General features: G+C 55.9%; 4 protein-coding genes across 4 annotated transcripts; 1 reads left to right on the forward strand and 3 right to left on the reverse strand.

The window, feature by feature from the left end:
- Window positions 1-397: 397 nt before the first annotated feature.
- On the forward strand, window positions 398-9,119 carry VOLCADRAFT_93060 (uncharacterized protein; the record flags this gene model as incomplete). Its single annotated transcript, XM_002952325.1, has 16 exons — window positions 398-485; window positions 742-928; window positions 1,132-2,138; window positions 2,353-2,362; window positions 2,608-2,811; window positions 3,222-3,428; window positions 3,630-3,950; window positions 4,173-4,376; window positions 4,656-4,868; window positions 5,147-5,291; window positions 5,624-5,781; window positions 6,277-6,597; window positions 6,836-7,156; window positions 7,401-7,604; window positions 8,123-8,407; window positions 8,807-9,119. 16 exons carry the CDS (start codon window positions 398-400, stop codon window positions 9,117-9,119), a joined length of 4,188 nt encoding a protein of 1,395 aa, XP_002952371.1.
- Window positions 9,120-12,548: 3,429 nt separating this feature from the next.
- VOLCADRAFT_62482 (uncharacterized protein) lies at window positions 12,549-15,270 on the reverse strand (the record flags this gene model as incomplete). Its single annotated transcript, XM_002952402.1, has 7 exons — window positions 12,549-12,787; window positions 13,111-13,261; window positions 13,615-13,728; window positions 14,053-14,137; window positions 14,564-14,674; window positions 14,908-15,002; window positions 15,157-15,270. The coding sequence occupies 7 exons, from the start codon at window positions 15,268-15,270 to the stop codon at window positions 12,549-12,551; spliced, it is 909 nt and encodes a 302-aa protein (XP_002952448.1).
- Window positions 15,271-15,638: 368 nt separating this feature from the next.
- VOLCADRAFT_105499 (uncharacterized protein) lies at window positions 15,639-19,469 on the reverse strand. The gene is made up of 10 exons (XM_002952403.1): window positions 19,157-19,469; window positions 19,014-19,056; window positions 18,736-18,830; window positions 18,458-18,508; window positions 17,924-18,067; window positions 17,643-17,780; window positions 17,143-17,323; window positions 16,803-16,921; window positions 16,528-16,605; window positions 15,639-16,246 (listed from the first exon to the last, which is right to left on the reverse strand). The coding sequence occupies exons 1-10, from the start codon at window positions 19,292-19,294 to the stop codon at window positions 15,995-15,997; spliced, it is 1,239 nt and encodes a 412-aa protein (XP_002952449.1). The 5' UTR covers window positions 19,295-19,469; the 3' UTR covers window positions 15,639-15,994.
- Window positions 19,470-19,810: 341 nt separating this feature from the next.
- On the reverse strand, window positions 19,811-21,049 carry VOLCADRAFT_62474 (uncharacterized protein; the record flags this gene model as incomplete). Its single annotated transcript, XM_002952404.1, has 3 exons — window positions 19,811-19,994; window positions 20,143-20,328; window positions 20,976-21,049. 3 exons carry the CDS (start codon window positions 21,047-21,049, stop codon window positions 19,811-19,813), a joined length of 444 nt encoding a protein of 147 aa, XP_002952450.1.
- Window positions 21,050-24,807: the final 3,758 nt, after the last annotated feature.

Raw genomic sequence — 24,807 nt, forward strand, 5'->3', positions numbered from 1 at the left:
AATATTCAGTCTCCTGTTTCTAATTATTACTAACTCAGCACGCACCCCATTAGCACTACAGTAATTTCTTCATGATTTTTTATTATCACAATGAGAACTCATAGTTTCTGCAGCATGCTCTTATCGAAGCTTCCCGTCGTACAGCATACCACACAGGAAGCTACACCTGCCGTACATCAGCGGGTACTTATTCCTTAAGAACAAAGGTGTATGATTACAGGTATCTACTCAACCGTGTACAGTAGAATACGTCTAGACCACCATATCGTGGCGGCCACGTATGCTTTGCTGCATCGCTCATTATCATTGTTGCTGTGGAGACAATACATTTTTATCACGTCAAAGACATTGTAGCAAACACAATTACTGGTCGTGCCAACGCTGCTAAGGTGGTGCTATGGCTGGCGAGAAATGTCTAACCTTTTGTGCAGCTGTGGCCTTCTTGACTATATATCATGGCATGATAACCGGATCGCTTGCGCAAGGTGAGCTTTGTGCTGATTGTAGTATTATGCGAAAGTTTCGCATTTGCGCCTGTCCGGACTTTTCAACTGTACTGGAATAATTTTCATAAGATTTTGTGCCTCACGAAACGGTAATCAGCATTGTATTCGTGCGTCAGGTAGCGTGGTTCACTTACAGCGTAAGGTTGTCCGGACATGTACCGTCCAACGCCATGTGCTATGTCGTTTTTGTTGTTTTTTTCATGTTCACGATACTGTGCAATTGCTGCGCCTTCAGACGGAGGTTTATCCGGCGATGTCAGCACGGGCGTCGCGGCAGTTTGTGGTACCTGCACGATCGACTACACGCCAGTTTGCGGCGAGGACAACAACACCTATTCAAACAACTGCTATGCTGAATGCCTTCTTGGCCAGGGATCATGGACTCCGGGTCGATGTCCGCATGAGCTGAATCCGGTCGCAGGGTAAGAGTCATCACAATACAAACAGCCTTTGCCTTGTAGATATGGATGTGCAGGAACACGACTTCTAGGATGATCAGACGCATCGGCAGAGTTGCCAGTAGCAAGCTTACAAAGTCTTGGGGCTGTGCGGACGCCCATGTCGCCTGGGCCCACCATGCCCGCCAGCGTTGCCACCGAAAGCCCGTATTCCCTGGCCCCTGCAGGTGTATCGGCACCGCTAAATGTGCGAATAACCCGTGCGAGCAGCGATGGCCTAGTACGTGCCAGAATCGCCTGCCTGCGGACGCGGTCTGTTTTTTGAACGCCTGTTCCGGCATCGAGTACCAAGGACAATTGTTGGTGCCGTGTGCGCCTCTATGGGTCGACCCTGCCACTAAGCGTGTCATTCGCTGCAACGACACAGAGACACAGCCGTGCAAGTGTTCACGGGAATACAACCCAGTTTGCGGCAGCGATCGCGTCACTTATGCCAACAACTGCACAGCTGCTTGTGCTCTTGGCCAGGACGGCATCTGGACGGAGGGCGAATGCAAGGCGTCCTGTATTTGCACCAAGGAGTATAGACCCGTGTGTGGTAGCGACGGCAGGACGTATGGCAACAAGTGCATGGCAGCCTGTGAGCTAGGGACTAACGGCACATGGACAGAGGGAGCGTGCAGGTCTCCACCACCGCCTTCTTGCAAGTGTTCACGGGAATACAATCCAGTTTGCGGAAGTGATGGCGTCACTTATGCCAACAACTGCACAGCTGCTTGTGCTCTTGGCCAGGGCGGCACCTGGACAGAGGGCGAGTGCAAGGCGCCCTGTATTTGCACCGAGGAGTATAGACCCGTGTGTGGTAGCGACGGCAGGACGTATGGCAACAAGTGCATGGCAGCCTGTGAGCTAGGGACTAACGGCACATGGACAGAGGGAGCGTGCAGGTCTCCACCACCGCCTTCTTGCAAGTGTTCACGGGAATACAATCCAGTTTGCGGAAGTGATGGCGTCACTTATGCCAACAACTGCACAGCTGCTTGTGCTCTTGGCCAGGGCGGCACCTGGACAGAGGGCGAGTGCAAGGCGCCCTGTATTTGCACCGAGGAGTATAGACCCGTGTGTGGTAGCGACGGCAGGACGTATGGCAACAAGTGCATGGCAGCCTGTGAGCTAGGGACTAACGGCACATGGACAGAGGGAGCGTGCCAGGTCCCACCAGCCCTTTTGCAGGGTAAGCAACATTTGGGAAGCAGAGATGACATCACCTGGGAAGCAGGTGCTAATGGTCGTTTTGATGAGCTGGTCTATGGCCGGTATACCTCCAAGGGTTTCTATGCTCTGTGCTGCTGCCTTTTCCTCCGCTCAATATTGGGTTGTTGCCAGCTGTGTATTGCCGCCTTCTTCTACTCGCCCGTCCCGGTGCTATTTCACCACTACATGACAAGCGTCACACCCGTGAGTGCCGCTGCATGTCTGGCCCAAGATCCAAGAACAAGCTGTACATCATTTTACCAGAACTCTTTTTTTATCAGCCAAACAAGGGCGCTGATGGCATCCAGTGTATCAGGACGCTCGCTCGCACACCGTCTTGACTGCTAATGTTTGTTCTACTCCTCAATTGTAGTTGTATGTTGTTATCTCTTGTGCGCGTTGCTCTCGCCTACAACCCTGCCATTTGTGCAACGCCTGGTGATCCACAGGTGCCTCGGAAACGTGAAGTGCAAGCGCAATACGTGCAGCGACGTATGCGCCAACGTGCCGTCCGGCGCCGTATGCTTTCAGAACACGTGCACGGGCCAGAGTCTAAATGGAGAGCCTGTGGATCCGTGCGCGGCGGTGTGGGTCGACCCGGACACCGGAAAGGCAGTCGTGTGCCCGTTCGAGGCCATCAAGCCCAACATCAGGTGTGTGGCACCAAGCCAAGCGATCGGCGATTGTTGATTTCTGTGCGCCTGTGCACGGGGACGTAAGAGACCGGCGGAACGTTGGTGGTGAGAACCTAGCTCAGATTGCAATGGTCGCCCCCCTAGGACCCCGATGGAAAAAGCGACCATCATGGCGTTACGTCAGGTAGGTCACTTCCGCTTGCCATGGAAAGACCATGCACTAGTAACCTGGGCAGCATACCTTGCATCCATACCTCTCCGTAATGAAGATTGCCCTGGCGGCGCCCCTTAGGAGCTGAAGACGTTAGACATTTACGGTCCCGACCGTACGGTATCCTGCTTAAACGTATACATCGCAATGATGATGCGGCGTACAATAAACTCATCCAACATGCCCACCCATTCCCTTGACGTCCATCTTCCTGCAGCTGCTTTTCCAACGAGACAGTGCAGTGCTTTGTCGACCCCTGTGCCGTCAGCTCTTGTCCAGCCGACCCCACGGCGGGCTGCATAGCGAACTACTGTGCGATTGGTACGATTGGCGACCGACTCATTGGGCCCTGCGAGGCGGTGTATGTGGATTCGGATGGCAACCCCGTGGATTGCACGGCTGTCGACTCTGAGCCAGCCATTACGTGAGGCGGGTTGGGGACCGCGAGGATGGTATGGACGGTGCCTGCATACTACTACCCAGTATTACTCCATTACTGCCTTCCTAGTTTCAACATATTCGCGTAGCTGTGTTGTGCCATCCAGCTTTGCGCATCAGTGCGCCATAGTATCCATTGCACAAGGAGGCACTGACAGATGCACCTGGTCTTTCCATCCTTGCGCAGCTGCCCCAAGGGCAAGACGGTACAGTGTTTCGCAGACCCCTGCGCCGTCAGCTCCTGCCCAGCCAACCCCAGCGCCCGATGCCTAGCCAGCTACTGCTCGGAGGGCACGTTCCAGGGCCAGCCCGTTGGCCCCTGCGAGGCGGTGTACGTGGATTCGGAGGGCAACCGCGTCAACTGCACGGCACCGTTTGAGGACTGTATTTGCACCATGCAGTACGACCCCGTCTGTGGCACCAATAACCGGACGTACGGCAACGCGTGCGAGGCTGCCTGTGCGAAACAGGAAGTCGCGTACAACGGTCCTTGCATGTCCCTCCCCAGGTTGGTTGGGTGGTTGGGCGGCTTGTGCCCATCATCCTCTTGATTGTCCAGTTACGTGGTCGTTAGCATGGAACTGTGCGATCAAGTCTCCTGTGTGCGTGACTCCGTCCCTTCGCGGGCTGCGTGGTCTGCAATGGCCGGCAGTCGTTGCGGCATGTCCCTGACTTCACCTGAAGGCATTTTGACTATATGCCCTGCTTTCCCGGCCCCATCCTTGCACAGCTGCCCCAAGGGCAAGACGGTACAGTGTTTCGCAGACCCCTGCGCCGTCAGCTCCTGCCCAGCCAACCCCAGCGCCCGATGCCTAGCCAGCTACTGCTCGGAGGGCACGTTCCAGGGCCAGCCCGTTGGCCCCTGCGAGGCGGTGTACGTGGATTCGGAGGGCAACCGCGTCAACTGCACGACATCGGTTGATGATGTTTACGCGTAAGTTCAGCCTTGATGATGTTTCAGCGTAAATTAAGCCACCGACCCTGCTGCTGCATTTTGCATGCTGTCCCCCGTCTGTTGACATCGGTCGCCTGGAACTTATGTTAGCTGTCCTAGACCTCTAGCGATCTGACTGAAATTTAGCGTATGTCTTCCAGTTTTCTCATCTGTTGCTTGCTTGTTGGAGGCCGCCGTACGGGACGTTGAACGTCCTAAGCAATCCAAAGCCAACTGCCACGGCGGCCGGCCCTGACTCTGCTTAACTTGACCACGCAGATGTGCACCTAACTCTCCTCTGTTCAAGTGCAATACGCCGCTCCCATGTGAGAACGCCACCTGCCCCAGCAACCCCGGCGCCAAGTGCATCGTCAAGCCCTGCATTGGCACCTATCGCGGCATCAACCTGCCCCCTTGCGCGCCCATCTGGGTAACGAATGACACGAACGAGCTGGTGTATACTTGCGGCGCCGTTGCACTGGCCGACACAATGTGGGTACTTGGGATCATCAGTGCGTCTTCTGTTTCTTCTTTGGTTGGTTAGTTTGGGGATGCCGCGGTGGGAAAATGAAGAGGAGGAGTTACCGGGCCACGTGCGATAATTTGGTTCGCACAAAACGGTGTTTGTTACTTCGCAGTACACTTCGCCCTAATGCATTCACCGATGCTTGGCGCCTGGATGGGCGCTCATCGCCGTGCTGTACCGTGCAGTCCTGGGAAACAGTCACGTCACTAGTTCATTTGTCTGTGTTGCTTGCTTGTTTTCACAGATGTCCAGCGAGCAATGCGAAGGTCAGATGCTCTACGGACCCATGCTCTGTACCGGCGCCGCCGGGCTGTTCTGGTGCCACTGAGGCAGGCGCCGTCTGCACGGCCGTATCGTGCATTGGCGGCGCCCTTCGCGATGGCACGCCGGTACGTAACATCGGGGCTACTGGCGCAGTAAAATTTGTCTGGGGCAATGGCATGGCAACTTTGCGGGCAATTGAAGTAGTCAAGATGCCACAGCTGCGGATATTGATGGTGCTGCATTTGATGCTTCGTGAACGGTGTTTACGACAGGCCCCCTACTTCTTTCTCCCACGGCCGAGGCATGCCGGTGTTCATCTCTATATTTCGCGCTCTTATCCGCCTCGGTGTCCACATACGCGCCTCGCCGTCTTCCCTGTAGCCTTGCCTGGCGCCTTCGCCGCTGGATCATTACTTCCGGCGCTTGCGCTTTCATGTCATGTTCCGCCTTAATGCAGGTCCGGCCTTGCAGCGCCGTGTGGCGCCAGGCCAACGGCACCCTGTCGGTGTGTAACAGCAATACCCCATATATCCGGCCGGACTGCATCTGCCCCGCCCTATGGCGGCCAGTGTGCACGACGAAGGGTTTCATGTTTGACAATCCCTGCAGCGCAAGGTGCGCTGGCCAGGAAATCGCACATGAAGGTGAATGCGAGGCGGTCTTTGCTCCCGAGTCGCCATCACCGCAGCCATCATCGCCGCCATCACCGCCACCACCACCGCCGCCATCATCGCCGCCATTCTTGTCGGCAGCCATCAAGAAATGTGTTTGCACCACGCAGTACGACCCCGTCTGTGGCACCAATGACCGGACGTACGGCAACGCGTGCGAGGCTGCCTGTGCGAAACAGGAAGTCGCATACACCGGTCCTTGCGTGTCCCTCCCCAGGTTGGTTGGGTGGTTGGGCGGCTTGTGCCCATCATCCTCTTGACTGTCCAGTTACGTGGTCGTTAGCATGGAACTGTGCGATCGAGTCGCCTGTATGCGTGACGCCGTCCCTTCGAGGGCTGCGTGGTATGCAATGGCGGGCAGTCGTTGCGTTATGTCCTTGACTTCACCTGAAGTCACTTTGACTACATGCCCTGCTTTCCCGGCCCCACCCTTGCGCAGCTGCCCCAAGGGCAAGACGGTACAGTGTTTCGCAGACCCCTGCGCCGTCAGCTCCTGCCCAGCCAACCCCAGCGCCCGATGCCTTGCCAGCTACTGCTCGGAGGGCACGTTCCAGGGCCAGCCCGTTGGCCCCTGCGAGGCGGTGTACGTGGATTCGGAGGGCAACCGCGTCAACTGCACGGCACCGTTTGAGGACTGTATTTGCACCATGCAGTACGACCCCGTCTGTGGCACCAATAACCGGACGTACGGCAACGCGTGCGAGGCTGCCTGTGCGAAACAGGAAGTTGCGTACAACGGTCCTTGCGTGTCCCTCCCCAGGTTGGTTGGGTGGTTGGGCGGCTTGTGCCCATCATCCTCTTGATTGTCCAGTTACGTGGTCGTTAGCATGGAACTGTGCGATCAAGTCTCCTGTGTGCGTGACTCCGTCCCTTCGCGGGCTGCGTGGTATGCAATGGCGGCAGCTAGTCGTTGCGTCATGTCCTTGCGTCATGTCCTTGACTACATCGGAAGTCGCTTTGACTACATGCTCTGCTTTCCCGGCCCCATCCTTGCGCAGCTGCCCCAAGGGCAAGACGGTGGAGTGTTTCGCAGACCCCTGCGCTGTCAGCTCCTGCCCAGCCAACCCCAGCGCCCGATGCCTTGCCAGCTACTGCTCGGAGGGCACGTTCCAGGGCCAGCCCGTTGGCCCCTGCGAGGCGGTGTACGTGGATTCGGAGGGCAACCGCGTCAACTGCACGGCACCGTTTGAGGACTGTATTTGCACCATGCAGTACGACCCCGTCTGTGGCACCAATAACCGGACGTACGGCAACGCGTGCGAGGCTGCCTGTGCGAAACAGGAAGTTGCGTACACCGGTCCTTGCATGTCCCTCCCCAGGTTGGTTGGGTGATTGCGCGACTTGTGCCCATCATCCTCTTGATTGTCCAGTTACGTGGTCGTTAGCATGGAACTGTGCGATCAAGTCTCCTGTGTGCGTGACTCCGTCCCTTCGCGGGCTGCGTGGTATGCACTGGCAACAGCTATACGTCGACGTGGCCGGCAGTCGTTGCGTCATGTCCTTGACTACATCGGAAGTCGCTTTGACTACATGCTCTGCTTTCCCGGCCCCACCCTTGCGCAGCTGCCCCAAGGGCAAGACGGTGGAGTGTTTCGCAGACCCCTGCGCTGTCAGCTCCTGCCCAGCCAACCCCAGCGCCCGATGCCTTGCCAGCTACTGCTCGGAGGGCACGTTCCAGGGCCAGCCCGTTGGCCCCTGCGAGGCGGTGTACGTGGATTCGGAGGGCAACCGCGTCAACTGCACGGCACCGTTTGAGAGCATCTATTCGTAAGTGCACGCCGTGATCCCCTTGGCGATTTAGTTATGGCTGTTGTTTTTACAGGGTGGTATACCTTCACCAGCCACCTCCCATTTCAATACCCCTCACACATCGAGGGGACGGCAGGTGAATTTGAACCCGGGACCTCCGGGTGCAGAAGTCAGGCCTTAACCTCTGCCAGCCACCTGCCTTGTTGATGGCAAACCCGAAGCAACTTTGCCCCGGCTACCAAACTGTCGGTGGGTGCTCATGTCAATCCTTTCGGCTGTGTACTGCAATACTGCAACAGCAAAGGATTTGCCGTACCCCACAAGTTATTCACGTTTCCTCGCATAGCCGACTACTGTTGGGGGTAGCGCAGCGCTTGGATTACGGTTCGTTGGCCGCTTCCCACTTTCCTACTTTGGACGGTCGTCCGCATCTTGTTCCTCCTTTTTCTGCACTCGGCACCATATCGTCTCGCTGACTCGTCTCGCTGACTGTGCACGCTTGGCTACCGCCTTGCCCTTCGCTCCCAACCCTGCAGCTGCTCGCCAAACTCGCCCCGCTTCCTGTGCAAGTCTCCGTCTCCGTGTGCGAACGCCACCTGCCCTGCTTTCGCCAACGCCGAGTGCATAGTCAAGCCTTGCACTAGTACATACCATGGTGTTGACTTGCCGGCTTGCTCGGCCATTTGGTACGATCCCATTATGGACAAGCTGGTGGACGCTGACTCGTGTGAAGGGGCCGCGTTTAAAGATTGCCAGTGCCCTTACACATACGACCCCGTCTGTGGCAAGTTTAACCGTACGTACCGGACGTTCCCGAGCAGGTGAGCCTGCACGCGAAGACGCAATTTGTGTATTGGGGCCCTGCGCTCTTATCGAGTGGACGATGAGCTGGTGGCTGGCATGTTCACAACGTTTTCAGAGCAATGACTGGCATTGCCTTAGCTTAGCTAATGGCCATCTCGACGCGCTCTTAAAAAATATAACCGTGGATAAGGACATGGGACGATAGGAGTCAAGGAGCGACCCAACTGAATGTGCTTCCCTGCTTTTGTACTGTATGTCACTCACTACCGGTGCAAAGCCGGTAGTGAAATAGAACCCCACTGATGTGGGCTACTTCCCTGAGGCCCCCCGGCTTGCATCCACAACCTTCTCCTCTCACCCGCGTGCCCGCGCCCTGTAGCTAACCGCTGCATGCTCTTGGCCCTGCCCCTCCGCAGCTGCGCTGCGACGTGTGCGGGCGTGACCACAATCCAGAAGACCGGCAAGTGCCAACACTGCAACGGTCAGGAGTGCACCATTGGCAAGCTGAATGACTATTGTATGCTGCAAGCGCCCAGCGAGACGCAATGCTGGTCCGTCAAGTACGAGTGCCAGTCAATCCGGGGCGGCCCCGCCGATGGCTTCATTGGTAGCTGCCTTCCCAAGGCCAACATCAGTAGCCCGGCTGCAAAGAAAGTTGCGCCAACGGTCGCCACTCCCTCCAATCGCCGCCGGCATCGCCACTTGCTGGAGGCAAGCGAAGACGTTTAGACCACGGCAAAAGCCCTAGCCCTGTTGCGTGGGAGTCGGAGATAGTAATGAATGTTTTCAGATTACTCGGATATGAAAATGAGACGCAGATAGAAGCAGAGAGGTGGAGTGAGCCGGCAAGCGCATGCCGTAAATCGTCGTCGGCGCCATGAATGCATACTTGCAGTTCCGAGGATTTCCGAGGAATCTACATAGCATACCAGAATCTATGGTGTTGTGGGTGACATAGATTACACAGAGTAATTACATCGTTGCACCGAAAACCCGACACCCATTGTTTGTTCGTTGTTGCATTGTTTTCAGTTTATGGTCGTGCTTGATAGGGGTTTTGAAAGAGCTATGCATGTTTACATTGTTTTGTGACCAACGGGCCGGCCCCATGGTGGGGATGTCACATGAACCATACCTGCGCGCGATCCATGCGGATGCATGGTGGATCACTGCACTAAGTCAACCGATAAAGCTTAGTTAGCGGGGCAGTTGATAGGCTATTTTTGTTTGATAGAGCTGGTTTTGAATTCATGTGCTTTAGCCAACTGTGGTCGTGGCCAACAAGTGGTCGTGTGTGCCTCGAGCACAAGTCATTTTTAGTACGGATGCCCGTACTCCTTCCATCCAGGCTTTGAGCTATGCTTTGGAACATGGCGTATAGTGACAGTTGCAGTCATCCCACGCATCTGTCCTGCCACATAGGCCTAACAGGGCAGGCATTGCTGCTTATGGCGATTTCCATAAGGTTGGTACCCTGAGCGGATAATGGCCCGAGGTGCGGATAGACTTCCATCAAAGTGGTTATAATGCATCCTCGGCCGTAGGACGGACTCAAACCCTGCCATCATCGGCGGCGAACGTTGCAACATATTTTACGCGCCATATCATACATCTCCTGGCGAACATGCACTGTGAGCTGGCGTACGTCTTCTCTTTGTAATCCGGCAGTCGCTCAATCGGTGCATAATGACCTCCATGTATCTTCACATGCCAGTACGCATGCGCGATTATTGGCAAAGACCTCGACACCACCGGGGCTCTCTATCCTGCGCGATTCATGAGATTTGCCCCACGGGTGTGCTGCTTCCCCACATTGGTTCCGGGGCCTCGGTGCGCGTGCCCTGCAGTAAGGTGCAGAACGCGTGCAAACAGCTTGAACTTTTTTCCGAAAGTCTTGCATTTTCGAGGTCATAGGGCAGAGTGCGGACGATACATCAAAGTCTTCGCTTACGGGAAGGTGGACCAGCCGTGGAACCCTAAAAAACCACGCATGTCGGTTAGAGGCTTGCGTAGCTTAGCAAAATATGTAGAGATTGCACAGGGGGAGAATGAATGTATTCATCTCACCTGCGTTAAAGACGCAGTCAACTCCTGCACACGTGTGCGCTTTATGCCTAATATGTGCTTCGTACTATGTGCCGTGAGCACAATACCTCTTGTCTGCAATTTGGGCTAAGGGATTTAGTTGTTCAGATCTGCAGCAAAACTGCACGAGCCTGACACGTGAATTGATTGCGGGTTAGCGAAGTCTCCACGACTGCGTACGAATATCCCGCCATTTCTAGACTGAGCAATTAAGGAGGCTTCAGAGTCTTGCAAAGGAAGCATTGTTTAACAGCATGGATTTGTATCCTTATTTCAGGGGGTTCCCCTCTGAACGAGCAGGAAGAATTGTTGTAGGCCATAGTCCTGACCCCATCAACCCAGAGTGGCGAATTGGACCAGAATTATTGATGTGTGTGTGGGACAGGGGGAGGCACATCTTCACCCGTGGCCGCTAACCGTCGAAATTCTGCCTTACCCAGTATTTCGGGGCACCCTCATCCAGTCACCCTAGGCGACTTCTCCAGATTCAGTGGACCGCTCAGGCCAGCACCCACCACCGGCATCCAACGGAATCTGCCGGATCAACGGCGGCTCAACTCCGTTCCTGGTCAGCTCGCAGGTCCACGTTATCCCAGCTTACCACCGTCCATCGACTAGGGACACTCTCGCCTTCCACCCAATTGGAAGGATTTCCGACCCTGACCGGTCGCCTTAATGTATTATGACGAACATGGAACAAGCAGCTTACTGAAATAGAAGTAATACGGAGCCACGAACCATAGCCATAGTCACGTGACCCGCCTGACAGCCAGCACGCGTCTGGGATCAGAAATTTGTAGCTGCGATACAAATATCACATCATCCTGAATCAACAACACGCGCGGTTCCGCCGTCAACTCCGCAGCAGTTTATTTCACTGAGCAATCCCTTCGTGTCTTCCGGCTTGCGCTAGGACACGCTAGGTCTTGGGGAGATGACCAGAACCTAAAAGGAGCAAGGAATGAACCTCCGCGGCAGGTATGTTGTTACAGGGTGGTTAACTTCACCAGCGGCCCCCTTTCCCGGGGCAGTCCCTGCTCTCCCCTGCTAGAGGGGCACCCTAATCCGTCACCCCATCCGACTTCAGAATGTATTCGTTGGGTTCGGCAACTCACCACCAGCATCCAACCAAATCTAGCGGATCAACGGCGCATCAACTTAGTTCCTGGTCAGCTCGCAAGTTTATTTTATCACGTCCTACATATGCATACACCCAATCCATGCAGAGAGGCAGATAAATATGCAGCCCTCTTCACTTACCCCCAAATCAGTCATCCTATAATGCGTCATCCTTTATGCGTAGGCTCTCAAGTCTGATGCAACGCGGCATCCCGACTTTAGCCCGGCGAGACAGCTTGCCCAGCTGCCGATTCACGAGTTTTCTCCAGTACCAGACACCCGGCTGGTGCCGCGGCCCGTCCTTACGTCCGCCGTCCTAGATGCATTTGTAAAATTTTTGGTCGCCTATAGACCGCACCCTGGTATGATAGGATAGACGGTCCCTATTTAATATACCAGGGCATAAACAATCAAAAACGTTACAGACATAGGGCCCAGGGCCACCCGCTGTTGCCCTTCTACCGCAACTGCTGGCCATCCACACGCCGCCCCTTAGGTGAGCACTTAGGCGGCTTTAATTGGAGCTCTTAAACAGCCAGGTTCGCCATGTCGTTGGATGGGTCCTCGCCCAGCAAGTCCGGATAGGCGGTGGCGACCTGGGGCCGGCGGGGTCGGGAATGCAAAAAGTGAGGCCGGGGACTGTAGGGATGAGGGGTTGGGCGTAGTGTGACGATGGGACGAGGACCAAGGCGGTCAATGCGTAGTTGGTTACAGATATGCTGTGGAAAGATGGTGAGAATTCCGGGCAAGACAGGATCCAGTCAATATTGGACACGGCGCTCTTGTCTGAGGGGGATTTCGGGACTATACAAGCAACCCCGACAGCTTGTGCCTGCGGGTTGCGCATCGGCTTGTGGCATGGGCAGGACCATGAAATCGGGACAGCTCGGATTGCCACACCGGATTGCTGCGCTGCCTGGCGTCTTACTAAAGAATTGTCAGGGGTCCTATGGGTCATAGCCTCAGAACCGGCCGCCTAGGGCCCGAATAGAGCCAAGCAAGGGATAAAACCTGAAGGTGCTCGCACGGTGCTGCGTCGACAATACTATGTACCTTGTCGCCGTACTTGGAGCGAATCCGGTAGCACACGATGTTGAGGTCGTATGGTCCAATCTCCAAAAAGGTGTTGTTCTCCTCAGGGTTGCACAGGAAGCACATTGTGTAGAGTGCCAGTTCAAACTCTGGCGAGGTGCCTAATAACACACAGCGAGACACAACAGGTGCATTCTTCTCCCAGATTTGTTGTGGTTTCCAGCAGGAGGTAGGCAGGGTAGGGGGAGGCAAGTAGGGAGGAGCGAGGACGGCTCACGCACGATGCAACACATCGGGGGTATCAAGGTAGGTATCCTGAAGCTCCCTGGCCACAAACTCCTGCAGACATTAGAAAACTTGCAAATATTTCTATACCTTAATTCGGAGCCGCAACTCGAGTGTCAGCCCTTCATACAAAATGTCCTAACGGAACGCCCTCCCCCGCTTCAAGTCCCGATCCACATTGTTACGTAGGTCTTCTTACCCACGAAGAACGTTGATACGTTCTTTTCCTCGCCCTTCCAGCTGAAGGTAACAGTAAGCAATCGGTCCTCGTCGTCCGTGCTGTCCCTGCCGTACTTGGGCTTGACGTAGCCCAGGTAGTCCACGTTGCCCCGTCCCTCCTCGATGTAAAACTGGGGGAGCAGCATCAAGCGGGCAAGCAGGTTAGCTAGGAAGATTGCAACAGGGACAGAACACTCATTCCTGGCATGCTACATACAATGCAAAAAACCTTTACTCCATTAAAACTATGGCATCTCAATTTCGAGGAAAGGGAGGTCAAGCTGGGCGCTGTATTCCGCAAGTGCAAGAGCTTTGGAAGGGTCAAAAGATACTAGTTGCTGGACGAGGTAACGCGACCGGTTAGTTCACGAAAGCGCGGATACCTAGCCTCAGATCCAACTAGGAACGGTCCGGATCCAAATCCAACCTCAACTAAATCGGTCACGCCCCATATTGCTAGGAACCAGGAAACGTCCTGACTGACCTGGATCCAGTTGTGAAAACCGGTGACGCTGTCGCCCTTGCTCTCGCCAACGAATACGTGCTCAAATCCGCAAGAGTCGTTCTGACCGTCTCTGCGGTACAGACTGAACCACATCTGCGAGGAACACGCCAACAGAAACCGATCGAGGCCCTGCCAGGTGCCGACGGCTGTGACGTGTGTGTGCTTCCGGGAACTGCGCTTCAATGCTGATGCGGATTGGGTGTCAGAAGTGGCAGGTCAGCCGATGGGCGCACAGGCCCCGCTCCGAACCAAGCACGGCGCGGTCGCCAGCTGTCTGAAATTCAGAATGGAACTGATGTGAAGCATGGGCATAAGCGGCGAGCCAGCCCCGTGGTCGCTAAGGAGCACATTGCACACATGACACCCGCTGCTTTCCCGCGCGAAACCCGTCAACTTCAGCCCAGTGGTGCTCATCACCTGGTACAAGACCTTCTTGAAGTCCGCCTCCCCCTCCGGCGCCACACCCCGCGCAGCACAGTACTTGTGACAGTACTGCATCACCCTGTCATACAAGGGCCCGAGTTAGGCCTTGGTTTAAGAAAGCAGGCTAGCGCTCCATTTGTATGTGTTGTGCGGGGCTAATCGTAAGCTATTCGGCTTGCTTAACCCTGGACGCCACCGTAGTTGCGCATGTGGTCTGTCAATGGTAACCCCCCCAGCAACGCGGAGAATGCGGGCATCCCACGATGTGCGGAGGATGGGCTTTCGTAAGCTGGGAGTGCGTTCGTACGCTATGGAAAGAGTACGGTCACGTACATGCATAACCCAGAAGCCGTTTTTCCCTTTTGACCCTAGTCCAGATTGAGTAAACGCTATGTCGTATCGGCGGCCTGCGGCTGGCCCTTAGCTTAAATGGTGGCCAATGGTAAAACATGCCGATCGCTCCTGGGCCCAATACCTGGGCGCCCGGCAGCCCCCTTTGGCCTACTTGGTGTTCATGCAAGCTGTCAGAAAGTCGTTGACCTCCTTGCGCTCCTGCGCCGTCTCCACCTCCGCCTGGCCGGTTTCCCGTTCGTAGTTGTCGAGCAGGTTGTAAAAGCTGCAAAGAAAGGCACGGGTTGGGGTGTGGGAAGTACGGAGAAACACGGACAAGGCCGCGATAGCCACGACAGCGTACTGGCTGTAGCATTTGGGTGTTGTAGTAGTCCATGTTGGCTTAAGGGCATGATAAACATATTTATGTACTGTGGCTGTGCGTCGGGTGGTTCGCGCTTGCGCACGTCTGCCCTTGGGTGGGCGTCGCACAGCTGCTCTAGGACACAGAAGACGTACATAATAAATGTCGGCTTCTTCCATATCTCGCGCTTGACGCCCTTAAAAAGCTTCTCGGCAGCCGCGTCGCGACGGTCCCATTGCTTTTTTCCCTCCTGCGTAAACGCGGTATGGTGTCACATTCATCGTCTCTGGCATATAATGTTTCAATCATTGCGACTGCTACTAAGCGTAGTGTTGTAAGCACCCAACCTATACCGTGCGACACGTAACTGTCTACGCTCTAGTCCGAGGACAAAAAATCTTTACCTGCACATTTATCGCGTAATCTGCACCCGGTTTTAGCCTGTTTTCGTCAAGATCCCATAGTTTACGTGCTCCCGCGATGAGGCTCTCGAGCTCTTCGGCTGTCGGTTCCACCATCGGTACTGTGCAGCAACGATGTTCACTATTTTACTATGCAGCGATGTGTTATCCCGTAAATGAAGTCAAACATGGAATGGTGATCTGTGGGTGCCAATCGTTCGTGTAGATAACAGAAGGTACGGCCTGGAGTCCAACGACCTGCCGTACACCGTCGTGTCGCCAACTTCTGGAGCGCTGACGGTGATGGAACATCGAACTGCGAGCGCCTCCTGACGACCGACGGTCTCATTTTCACATTACCACTCGTATTTTCCCGTCACCGGCGAATGCTGGGCACATGCAAAGCATGTGGGCACGCCCGCTCCCGACACATGTTCATCTTGGAGAACAGCAGAAGCTCAAGTGCGCATCAAAATATAGCTCAACACAATATTCTCATCTTACAGAAGAGGCACGTAGGCAGGTAAAGTCGTAGAACACGTCCTCATGTGTCGAAATGAACACACCTGCCTCTTTCGTGCAAGGCACTATGCACCTTGTACCGACCTACCCTTGGCCCCACAGACCTACAGAGGACAGTGTCCATTGGACACTTCACAAAATTCGCACGACATTATTTCCTCCAGGTACTATGGAAAATCCCACCATCCCTACAGCTGCCCTTTTTGAAATACAACCCCTCCTGGACGGGGTACACCCTGCATCTTCTATCTATAGATCTTCACAGCTTCTTCCTATCTTCCTACTTCAAATCTTCGCTTTAAAACAAGGCCACAGCTTCTTAGGGCAGCGGGCCTGCCTTCTGTCCGCGGGTCCTCTGCCGCATCTGGCGACGAGACACTTGCCGGATCGTGTCGCCGGACGCCGGTTGACTTGCGGTACCCAGAAGGCGTCGGCGATCCACCGACTTGAGTATCGATGAACGAAGGGTCGGGACTGTGCCCGAGGGTGCGGTGGTGGGGGTTGGGGTAGGCTTGGGCGTTGACGGTGTAGGGGCGATCGCTGCGCCGTTGCCTGCTAGTGCCACAGGCACCTGGGAATGGGAAGGGCGGATGGAAGGAGCAACGTTGGCTTATTTCGTGGACGGAAGTCAGCATGCCAAGGTATGAGAAGCAGACCAAGGCTTACCCGCCGAGCCGCCCCCCCCCCAGTATAAAAACATTCGGGACTCATACGGTGGTCCGCTTAGATTGCGGCCATGCGTGCACACTAATAAACTCTAGCACTCGTGCATTAAGTAACCTCTGACCTCCGGCAGGAGATATGGCCTCAACGCGGCCAATGCTATCCGTCTAGGGCGGGGCGGGGCCGTACCTGGACGGGGCTTGCTGCCTTGCTGCTGCTGCTGCTGCTGGTGGCGTTGAGACCGGGGAACTGAGCGCGGCCGGGAAACTGTTGGGTGGGAGGTGAAACGTAGTCGCACGCACAAGGTCATTGCAATAGACATCCAGTGGCTTGTTGCAGCAGGTACCACTTAAAAAACTTGTTTGCCAACTACAAGGGGAAAAGTGTTACTGCCCCAGCCAACGTAAGCCTGCAAGCCCATTTCAAAGCATAGAAGTGCCTTCTGGTGCACATGCCCATGTTACCTCTCCGAGGGCGCCGGCCCGTGTGATGACGTTAGAAAGAACGATCTTGCGACCGTAGCGGTCGGTCAGACGCAGGTCGTAGGGCGGTCCGGGCAGAGCGGACAACTCCCATTCGGCGCCTGCAGACAGCAGGTAAAGAGTGAAGTGAGAGCCAAACAACGGTCAGTCGAGAAAAAGGGTAGGCCAGGAATTTCCAACCTGTATTTGTGCAGCTAGCCAGAACCAAAGACACGGCGCCCCTATCTTCTGTACCAAACCCTCATTGTAGTTCTAAGCAAGGTTTCACTAAGGGATGTCCCAAAGAACTGCCCGTTACGCTCAGTAACGACATCAAACTCACCGTACGTGTTGGTCATGGGCTTCCAGGTAGCATTCAAGATGGTAGACGCGTTGTCCGCCCCGTCAGCCTTGGGAGCGCCAAGGTCTGCCGTCGGCTGCGGCGCAGGGTTAATCACGGTCGTTTTGTTGCCCCCAGCTAACGCAACCGTGCTACTTGTCGCGTTACTGCCACCCGTAGCGTTCTGCGTGCATCGAATGGGTTGGGTATAGTTAAGCAACGGCACTGAATATTTATTCGCGCGCTAGCAAGTCGGGGACCCCCCCCCCCTTACATGTCCACCCAGGGCGCTGCAGGAAGCTCTGTTCCGTGCATGCGCGGGTCCCATATCAAATGAAGAGCAGCAGCCCCCGCACTTTCGAACTAGGCCCGACTGTGCTCGCCCGCTCGCCCACATACCGGAGGTACACAGGAAATGGGCTTGCGCAGTGTACGACAGTAGCGCGCTCTGATACGTTGCGGCGTTATGGACGGGCATGGGAAGGGAGCGCTAATTGACCCACCGGGGAACGAGCGAGCTCCACAAGCACCGCGGCACCGTCGCTGGCCACCGACTTGAGGCTCAGACGTAGCCACCCACCCTGAACGACGCGGAAACCGTCCACATAGACAGCGATGTTGTCCATAGGCGAGCACTCCACCTGTCCGGGACAGCAGAAGGACGGGGCGGATGGTCAGTCCAGCGAGAAGGTGAAGAGGAGTGCGTGAAGTATATAGAGGCGCACTAGCACGGGAACGCCAACGCGAAAAGCATGCCCTTATCGTTAAGGCGAGACAGCCTCACCTGCCGGTATTGAATAGCAGCGCTACCATATTCAAGGCGCGCGATTTGTTGGAAGGCCAGAGCGTGCAAGTTAAGCTCGTTGGCGGCACAGTCAGGGCAGACGTCCGTAATGACGACGGTGACGCTCGCTGTTGACGTGCAAACCTGCATGAGGCGTTGTTGAGAAGTAAAGGCGCATGGGGGACGGAGACGTGCGCTTAATTACCGGAGTCAGCAGAAGACGCCGCAAATATTGGCCTTAATTAAATTCCCATTAAGGACCTTTTTTTACAATACCAGCTCTGATCCATATTGAATGGGGACATATATCAGAGATATCTTAAAGAAATTCAAAGGCTGACCCAGATCGATAAATATACATCGTTCAGCAGAGTAGGTCGATCTGGGTCAGCCTTTGAATTTTCATTGCAACCAACCATTCATGCAATCTTTGACCCCTTGCCTAACTTGAGCGGCATCACGCACAATTTCCCGCCTTACGGGGCCAACCTCATTATGCCGTACACGCTTAGACAATGTGCCCGACTAGAGTACCTGCGGGTCCGGCGAGGCACACTTGACCTCCAGACACGTGCCACAGGATGCCTGCCAGCACAAGGGCGTCAAACGGAACACTAGGAATTACTAGGGGACAGTACGTATGCTTATCGTCCACAGAGAATAAAAACATGGGGCTTGCCGCAACTCTTTGCATTCAGGGCAGTCAGGTTGAGCTGGCGGCGACTTGGGTGACAAAACGCGACTTGGGTCGTATAAAAGCATCATGTTATGACGAAGCCTATCGGCTTGTTGCTGCTTCCGCGCGGGCATACCTGTGGCCGATCACGAACAAGAGGGCTTTGCGGGCTCACTCCGGTCACTCCGAAAAATGGCCACATCTTCGGATCTTGCTCCCCATATCCGCACGCTACAAAAAGAATGAGCGCGGATGAAATGGTCATCTTGGTGGATTTTGGGTTTTACTGTACCTAGGAACTAAACAAGATACAATCCAGCATACGCACAAGAACAAAACAGCTCAAAAGGCTGTCAAGATCGGCGACTACATTACGTGACTTTGCAGAGGCCTTGGTAAAGTGATATCGCACACCTCCTGGAGGCAGCCGCATACTGAAGGGGTCGTCCTGGCCATCCTGCGACATGCAACGAACACAGATTTGCATATATGTTGTGCGCTCCTTCCGGAGCGTTGTTTGCAAGCGCAAGCTCAGAGTCAAATGCTTTGCGGGGTACCTGAGGGCCTCCCCAGAAAATAGAACTGCCGTTCGTCCAGTCGGAGAGCGGCAGCGGATCCAAAGGTAGATCAGCCGCGCAAAACGTTAAAGTTGCCAGCAGGAGCGCAGCACCAACAACAACCAAGTTGCATTGCATCTTGGGGTTCGTAACTGGTATTGTCCGGTGATACGGGGGTGGGACTGGAGGCCCTGTGTCGGAGGCGAGAAACAAAAGCTGGCGCCCGGGAAGCTGAACCAGATTCACGCTGTGGGATTTCCGTCGCAAATAAAGCAATAATAAGTACTGGTTTGGATCACACAGCTCCACAGTTACAATGCCTTGTCTCGTGGCGAAAGACTTTCGTTGCGTTTTATAGCGCGGAGAAACAGGCTGCCGTACCAAAAAAACGAACGAACCTCCAAATCGCAGCATGGCGATTTCCTGTTCGTATATCACAGCCACATAACCTGACTAATGCAACACATCCAGTCCTGCTCGTTGCCGAGGTAAGCTCTAGCATGGATGGAGACAAAATGTCCGGGTGGAGCCGTTCTCGATATGACGAAATACCCGCTTGCAACATTTCGTCGCAACGTGTCTCTTAACTTCAACATCCCATGTCAACATCTTCATTACAAAGTTCGCTGTGACCCCTCATGCTCTGCGCGACGATTAGTTGTAGGCAACTTTGACCAACGCCGGCCGGACCAGCACCTCCCCTAGCCGGTAGCCCCTCTGAAATACGCCGGTCACGGTCCCGTCGTCCACATCGTTGCGGTCCTCCCGCATAACGGCCTCATGCTGGTTGGGATCGAAAGCCTCACCCTCCACGCCAACCTCCTGCAAGCCCTCCTTCCTGCCGGGGCAAATCATTGGGTCGATTAGGTCGACTGGCTTTCAAACGCGGCGCAGAGTCGAGCACTTGAAAATGCGCGCTCAGGTTCTATGTGCTTTTCCTGCTTTTCACTACATACTCAATTGAAGATTAACCGGCCCCGACTTACTTCAGGAACTCCTTGAGCTCGTTGTATACGGTCTGGTAGGCGTCCTGCACGGCACGTTCGCCATCCGTCTTGGGCTTAATTTGAATCGCGGCGCGCTCGAAGTTGTCGGCTACCGCGAGAATGGGCCGTAGTGCGTCTGCCTTGACTCGCACGACAAGCTGTTCTCGTTCCGCGCTCGCGCGACGCCTGCGGCAACAGGTTATGAAGAACATATTATCATCATTATCATTATCATCATCACCATCGCCATCATCATCATTATCATCATCACCATCACCATCACCATCACCATCGGACGCAGAGGGGACCGAGCCAACGTTGAGGAAAAACCCGACCCAGGACAGAGCCCAAGGCTCATCGGTGAGAATGGGATGGGCCAATACTGAGAGCCGACTGGAATGCGACACGCATCGGTCAGATTCAGTCATGGTCTGTCTCTTTCCACAGCCTAAAACCCAAGGAGACTTTAAGCTGGGTCAGAGCCCCAAAGCCAGCAAGACGTCATCTGGGTCGGGACCTACGCCTGACGCGGCGTGCTACCAGTCACAGCCAAAAAGTCAAAACCCAGGTCATATGGTGGGGGACCTGGCGCAGCGCCGATGAAAGCCTGGGTGGCAGCGCCACAGGCCCCTGCTGAGGCTTGGATTGGACCAAGGGAGATAGGGCTTCGCTGCGCCGTACTTGCTACGCGATAACATTTTTGCACATTAAAGCTGGAGCACCAGGTGATGGCGGCCCCGTTATGATGGCGATGCTGTCGATCTAACATGTCATAGACATCGCATCATTTTCCATCATTTCACTACCGCGGCAAATCCTAAGCCAATACTCACTTGAAGTTGTCGAAATCCGCCTGCAGCCGCTGCAGCCGCTCCTGCGCCTCCCGCACCCCCCCGGTCGCTACCATCTCCGGCGGCAAAATGAGCGGCCCACCGCCGCCATCCGCCAGGCGTGGGCCCCTTTCCACCCAATCCCGATAAGCCTCTACCGCCTCGTAGCGCTCCAGAAGCAGAGAGCGCAGAGCACGCGCCTGAGCTATATCTTCCGGCGTCGGCTGCCGCTCAGGGGTCGTTTGCGGCTGCTGCGGCGGAGGCGATGGTTTACGCTCGGGAACAGCATCAGCTTGCAGCGGCTGCTCCTGCTTCGCAAGGTGCTGTCCTTCCTGCTGCTGTTCCCCGATCACTCCTGCAGCGCGTTTTCCCTCGGCATTCTGCTCCCGCGCCGCTGCTGTTCCAGTTGCTGAGGGACTCGCAGCACCTTCGTCCATAGACGCGTCCGATGCATGAATCGGTCGCGTCGCTGCTTCCTCCTCGTCGAGCTCCAAGTCCACGTACTCGCCTTCGTCGACTTCCTCGTCCCAGACGTACTCGTCGTACGGCTCAGGGTTGTAGTAACCGTCAACGCTGCAGCTGCCCGGTAGCTGGCGGCCGCCCGAGGGCGCTGGTGCCGCTGCTGCTCCGGCAGCTGTGGTCGCCAATTCAGTCGGTGATGACGTTCCGCTGGTGCTCCCTGGCACGTCGCCGTCACCGTACGGCAAGTTAGCTGTGTCGACGTCAAGCTCGATGGACTGCATAGCGAGCGCCTCTGGACGCCGATCAAGTCCGCTTGTGGTCCCAGGGACGGCTTCAGGCCCAGACCCGGACTGAGTCGTGAGTTGTATTCGCTGATCCGGCTGCAGCTGCTGTTGATGTTGTCGCCCTCCTGACGCGTCTGCGTCGGTTTGTGCCATGCTGCGCTGCTTTGGATGCATAAGCGGCAGGGAATCTTCGTGTACGGCTCCGTCCCGTTGCTCTTGTTGTACAACATCTGGACGAGCTAGCATCTCGTCCACGGACGCGAGCGCACTGGCGGGCTGCAAGGAGAAACATGACCAACAATAACGTACTCATTACTCCAACGGCATGCAAATGCTGCACGAAATCCGTGCACCGCCGTGCGCCGTTACGCCATGTAAGACATTGCCATTGTATCATGGACATATAATTGTGGGCCTGAAGGAGCATCTCATCCTGTTTTCCGCAACCAAATCATATGTGGCCTACTACCGCTGCTGCTCAAGGGGACTCCCTCTGGCATACCTGCTGCTTCTGCTGCTGCTCCATACGCCGTGTCTCCTCTTGCTGCTGCTGAGTTGCAGTCGCCGCCGTTGCTGCTGCAGCTGCGCGCGCTTGTTGTTGCTCCTGCTGCTGTGCCTGCTGCTTCTGCTGCTGCCGCGCCGCCGCGGCCTGGCGCCAGGCGCTCAGAAAGGGACGGTCCAGCAGCGCTACCGCCCGGACCGCCTCCGAAACCGCCGACTGGCTGAGCTCGCCCTCACGTTCCTAGCAAGTCCAGGGATGGGGCGGGGCGGAACCAGCAAAGTCAGTCAACCAGTACAGCGTTTCCTTGGACGATAGGAGCTGGTGCACGTCCCGCGGCTTACGATACGGCTTAACGGGAAAGGGACCACATCGTAGGACTCGCAAACCGACAAGACCGCAAAGACAGAAGGCTCACTCTTCCAGCTGGCACATGCATACATCCGTGCCTCTGTTGTGCAAAGCGGACACATGCCCTCGGCTCCCAACACTGTGGGCGTCGGATTTACAGTAACACGTGCCCGAACCCATATGCACACACATTCATACACGTGCATATGCTCACACACCTGCAGCACGTCCAGGTATGTTCCCAGGAAAGAGCGCCCCGGGTGGGCTCCCAGCTGAGCCAGGGAGACCTAGGAAGACATGGGCGTGAGCGAGGACAAGGTTTAAGGCTGCCAGAATAAACACTCCTCTGACTTCAACCAAATCCAACCCCGTCTTTTTACCTCTCACCTTCCGTTGCCCTATCCACGACACGCGTGATAAGAGGCCCATAGGAGTGGCTTCGGCTGGGATGGAACGTAGTCGGGTTAGCGCCGTCAGGCCAGACCAGGCGATGTTCATTGAGGATGACGGAATCGCGACTGGAAAACAAAATTCTAACTGCCATACTGTCGCTTTAGGCCGCGGCTGGCAAGCTAGCATCCCAGCCTTCGGGCCCTTCCCGTTTCTCGGCAGCCCCCCACCTTATGGACTCTCTCCCTCCCTTTTATGGCCACAACACCCCTACCCCCCAAGCCCCCACTCCCCTATTTCCCCCCACCCCTAAACCCCAAACCCCCCACCCCTGCCCCCGCACACTCCTACAAGCTCGCACCGGCAGTTCCGCCAGGTCCTCGGCTGAGAACTGCTCCAACAGCTCCTCACAGCGACCCAGGAAAGTCTCCATCCAGGGCCTGACGCAAGAGGGCGGTGGCGGTAGTGAGTGTGTGCGAGGAAGGTGCGAAAACCAACGTCTAACTGCAGTACTACTGTGGCGCTGTAGGGCCGGTAGGTCAAGGCCCAAGGCTTTCAAGCTCCCATAAGCAGGAGCTGGACCACTATGGGCACATAGGCATCAGGTCTAAAGGCTGGCTGGCTTAGCAATAGGACCAGGACAGGCCGACGACTCACTTGCTGGGCCGTACGCCGCATTCGGCCAGCACCCGCAGCACCGCGGTCAGCTCCCCCCCACCCGCCTCGCCCAGCGTGTCACGCACTCGGCGCAGCAGCCCCACCAGCAGGCCCTCCTCCAGGTGCCGCATGCGCACCACAGAGGTCAGCAGGCTGCAGGGGGGAAGGAAACGATTCAAGAGGGGAGGACCACGAGCCTGGACGAGACATACATGCGAGCGCCCCAGGAAGCTTGAGAAGGAGGGCAGTAGGCACTTCAACTTGTCGAAATGCAAGAGATGGCCTGGGCCACCGAAGATTCAAACTCGACCCGCACCTGGCTGCCTGCGCCGCGCTGGCGCCGTCCAGCCTTCGCAGCACTAGCTGCCCCAGCCACTCCAGCAGGTCGCCCAGCTCCCCGCGCTCCCGCAACGTCATGGCCAGGCCACGAACCGTGCGTCGCGCTGCTACCAGCAGCTCCGCCAGCTGTGCCGCAGCCGCCACCAAGCAGTTTGCGTCTAGGGCCTCCTGATATGTAAATAACAGCGCCTGGATCCCGGGAGGGGGGAAATGGCGAAGGAGTGGGTGCTGAAAAGCTTAAGGGCTGAGTGACCCCGAAAGACTGAGGGATGCGGGGGCAGGCAGGAGCACGGATGGGGCTTGGAACAGGGATACGTGCATTGGTAAACGATGTAATAATGGAGAATTGGACAAGGTCATTGACGAAAGCAATTGAGAATTTTTAAATGGTTGTTAAGGTAAAAGCCGATGACAGAAGAAGCGAGATGGGCATTTAGGAGACGTCAAGGGAATCCCCCGGAGCAGGAAGAAAACCGTATAGACCATGCGAACCAACCCCGAGCACCAAGCCCAGCAAAGTGCTGACCCTACGCCGTATGCGCTTTCTTTCTCATTGCTGCCATTTACGCCTCGTACCCTGATCTGCTGCCAGTGATCCGCCGCTTGCAGCTGGCGGGTTAGCTGCAGCCTCAATGCGCCAGCCTGTTCCTCCTGCCAATGCCTCCGTATTTCTGAAGCTTCACGCAGCCTCTGCTGCATCTCCCTTTCTCTCTCTCGCTCCCTCAGCGCCGCCTCCGCTGCACGGCGCTCACGCTCACGCTCAGCTGCCGCCGCCGCAGCTGCAATCTCCTGCTGCCGCCGCGCCTCTCGCTCCCGCGCCACACGGGCCTGCAAGTCCCGCATGTAGTGCTCA

This window comes from Volvox carteri (assembly GCF_000143455.1).
Source record: "Volvox carteri f. nagariensis unplaced genomic scaffold VOLCAscaffold_29, whole genome shotgun sequence".
In the NCBI taxonomy this organism is placed as follows: Eukaryota; Viridiplantae; Chlorophyta; class Chlorophyceae; order Chlamydomonadales; family Volvocaceae; genus Volvox; species Volvox carteri.

Coding starts and splice junctions, on each gene's coding strand:
- VOLCADRAFT_105499 (XM_002952403.1), bottom strand. CDS start 19,294: ATGCAATGCAACTTGGTTGTTGTTGGTGCTGCGCTCCTGCTGGCAACT. Junction 18,068..18,457: donor GTGCCTCGCCGGACCCGCAG/GTACTCTAGTCG, acceptor CGCCTCATGCAG/GTTTGCACGTCAACAGCGAG. Junction 16,606..16,802: donor GGGCCGGCGCCCTCGGAGAG/GTAACATGGGCA, acceptor CCCACCCAACAG/TTTCCCGGCCGCGCTCAGTT.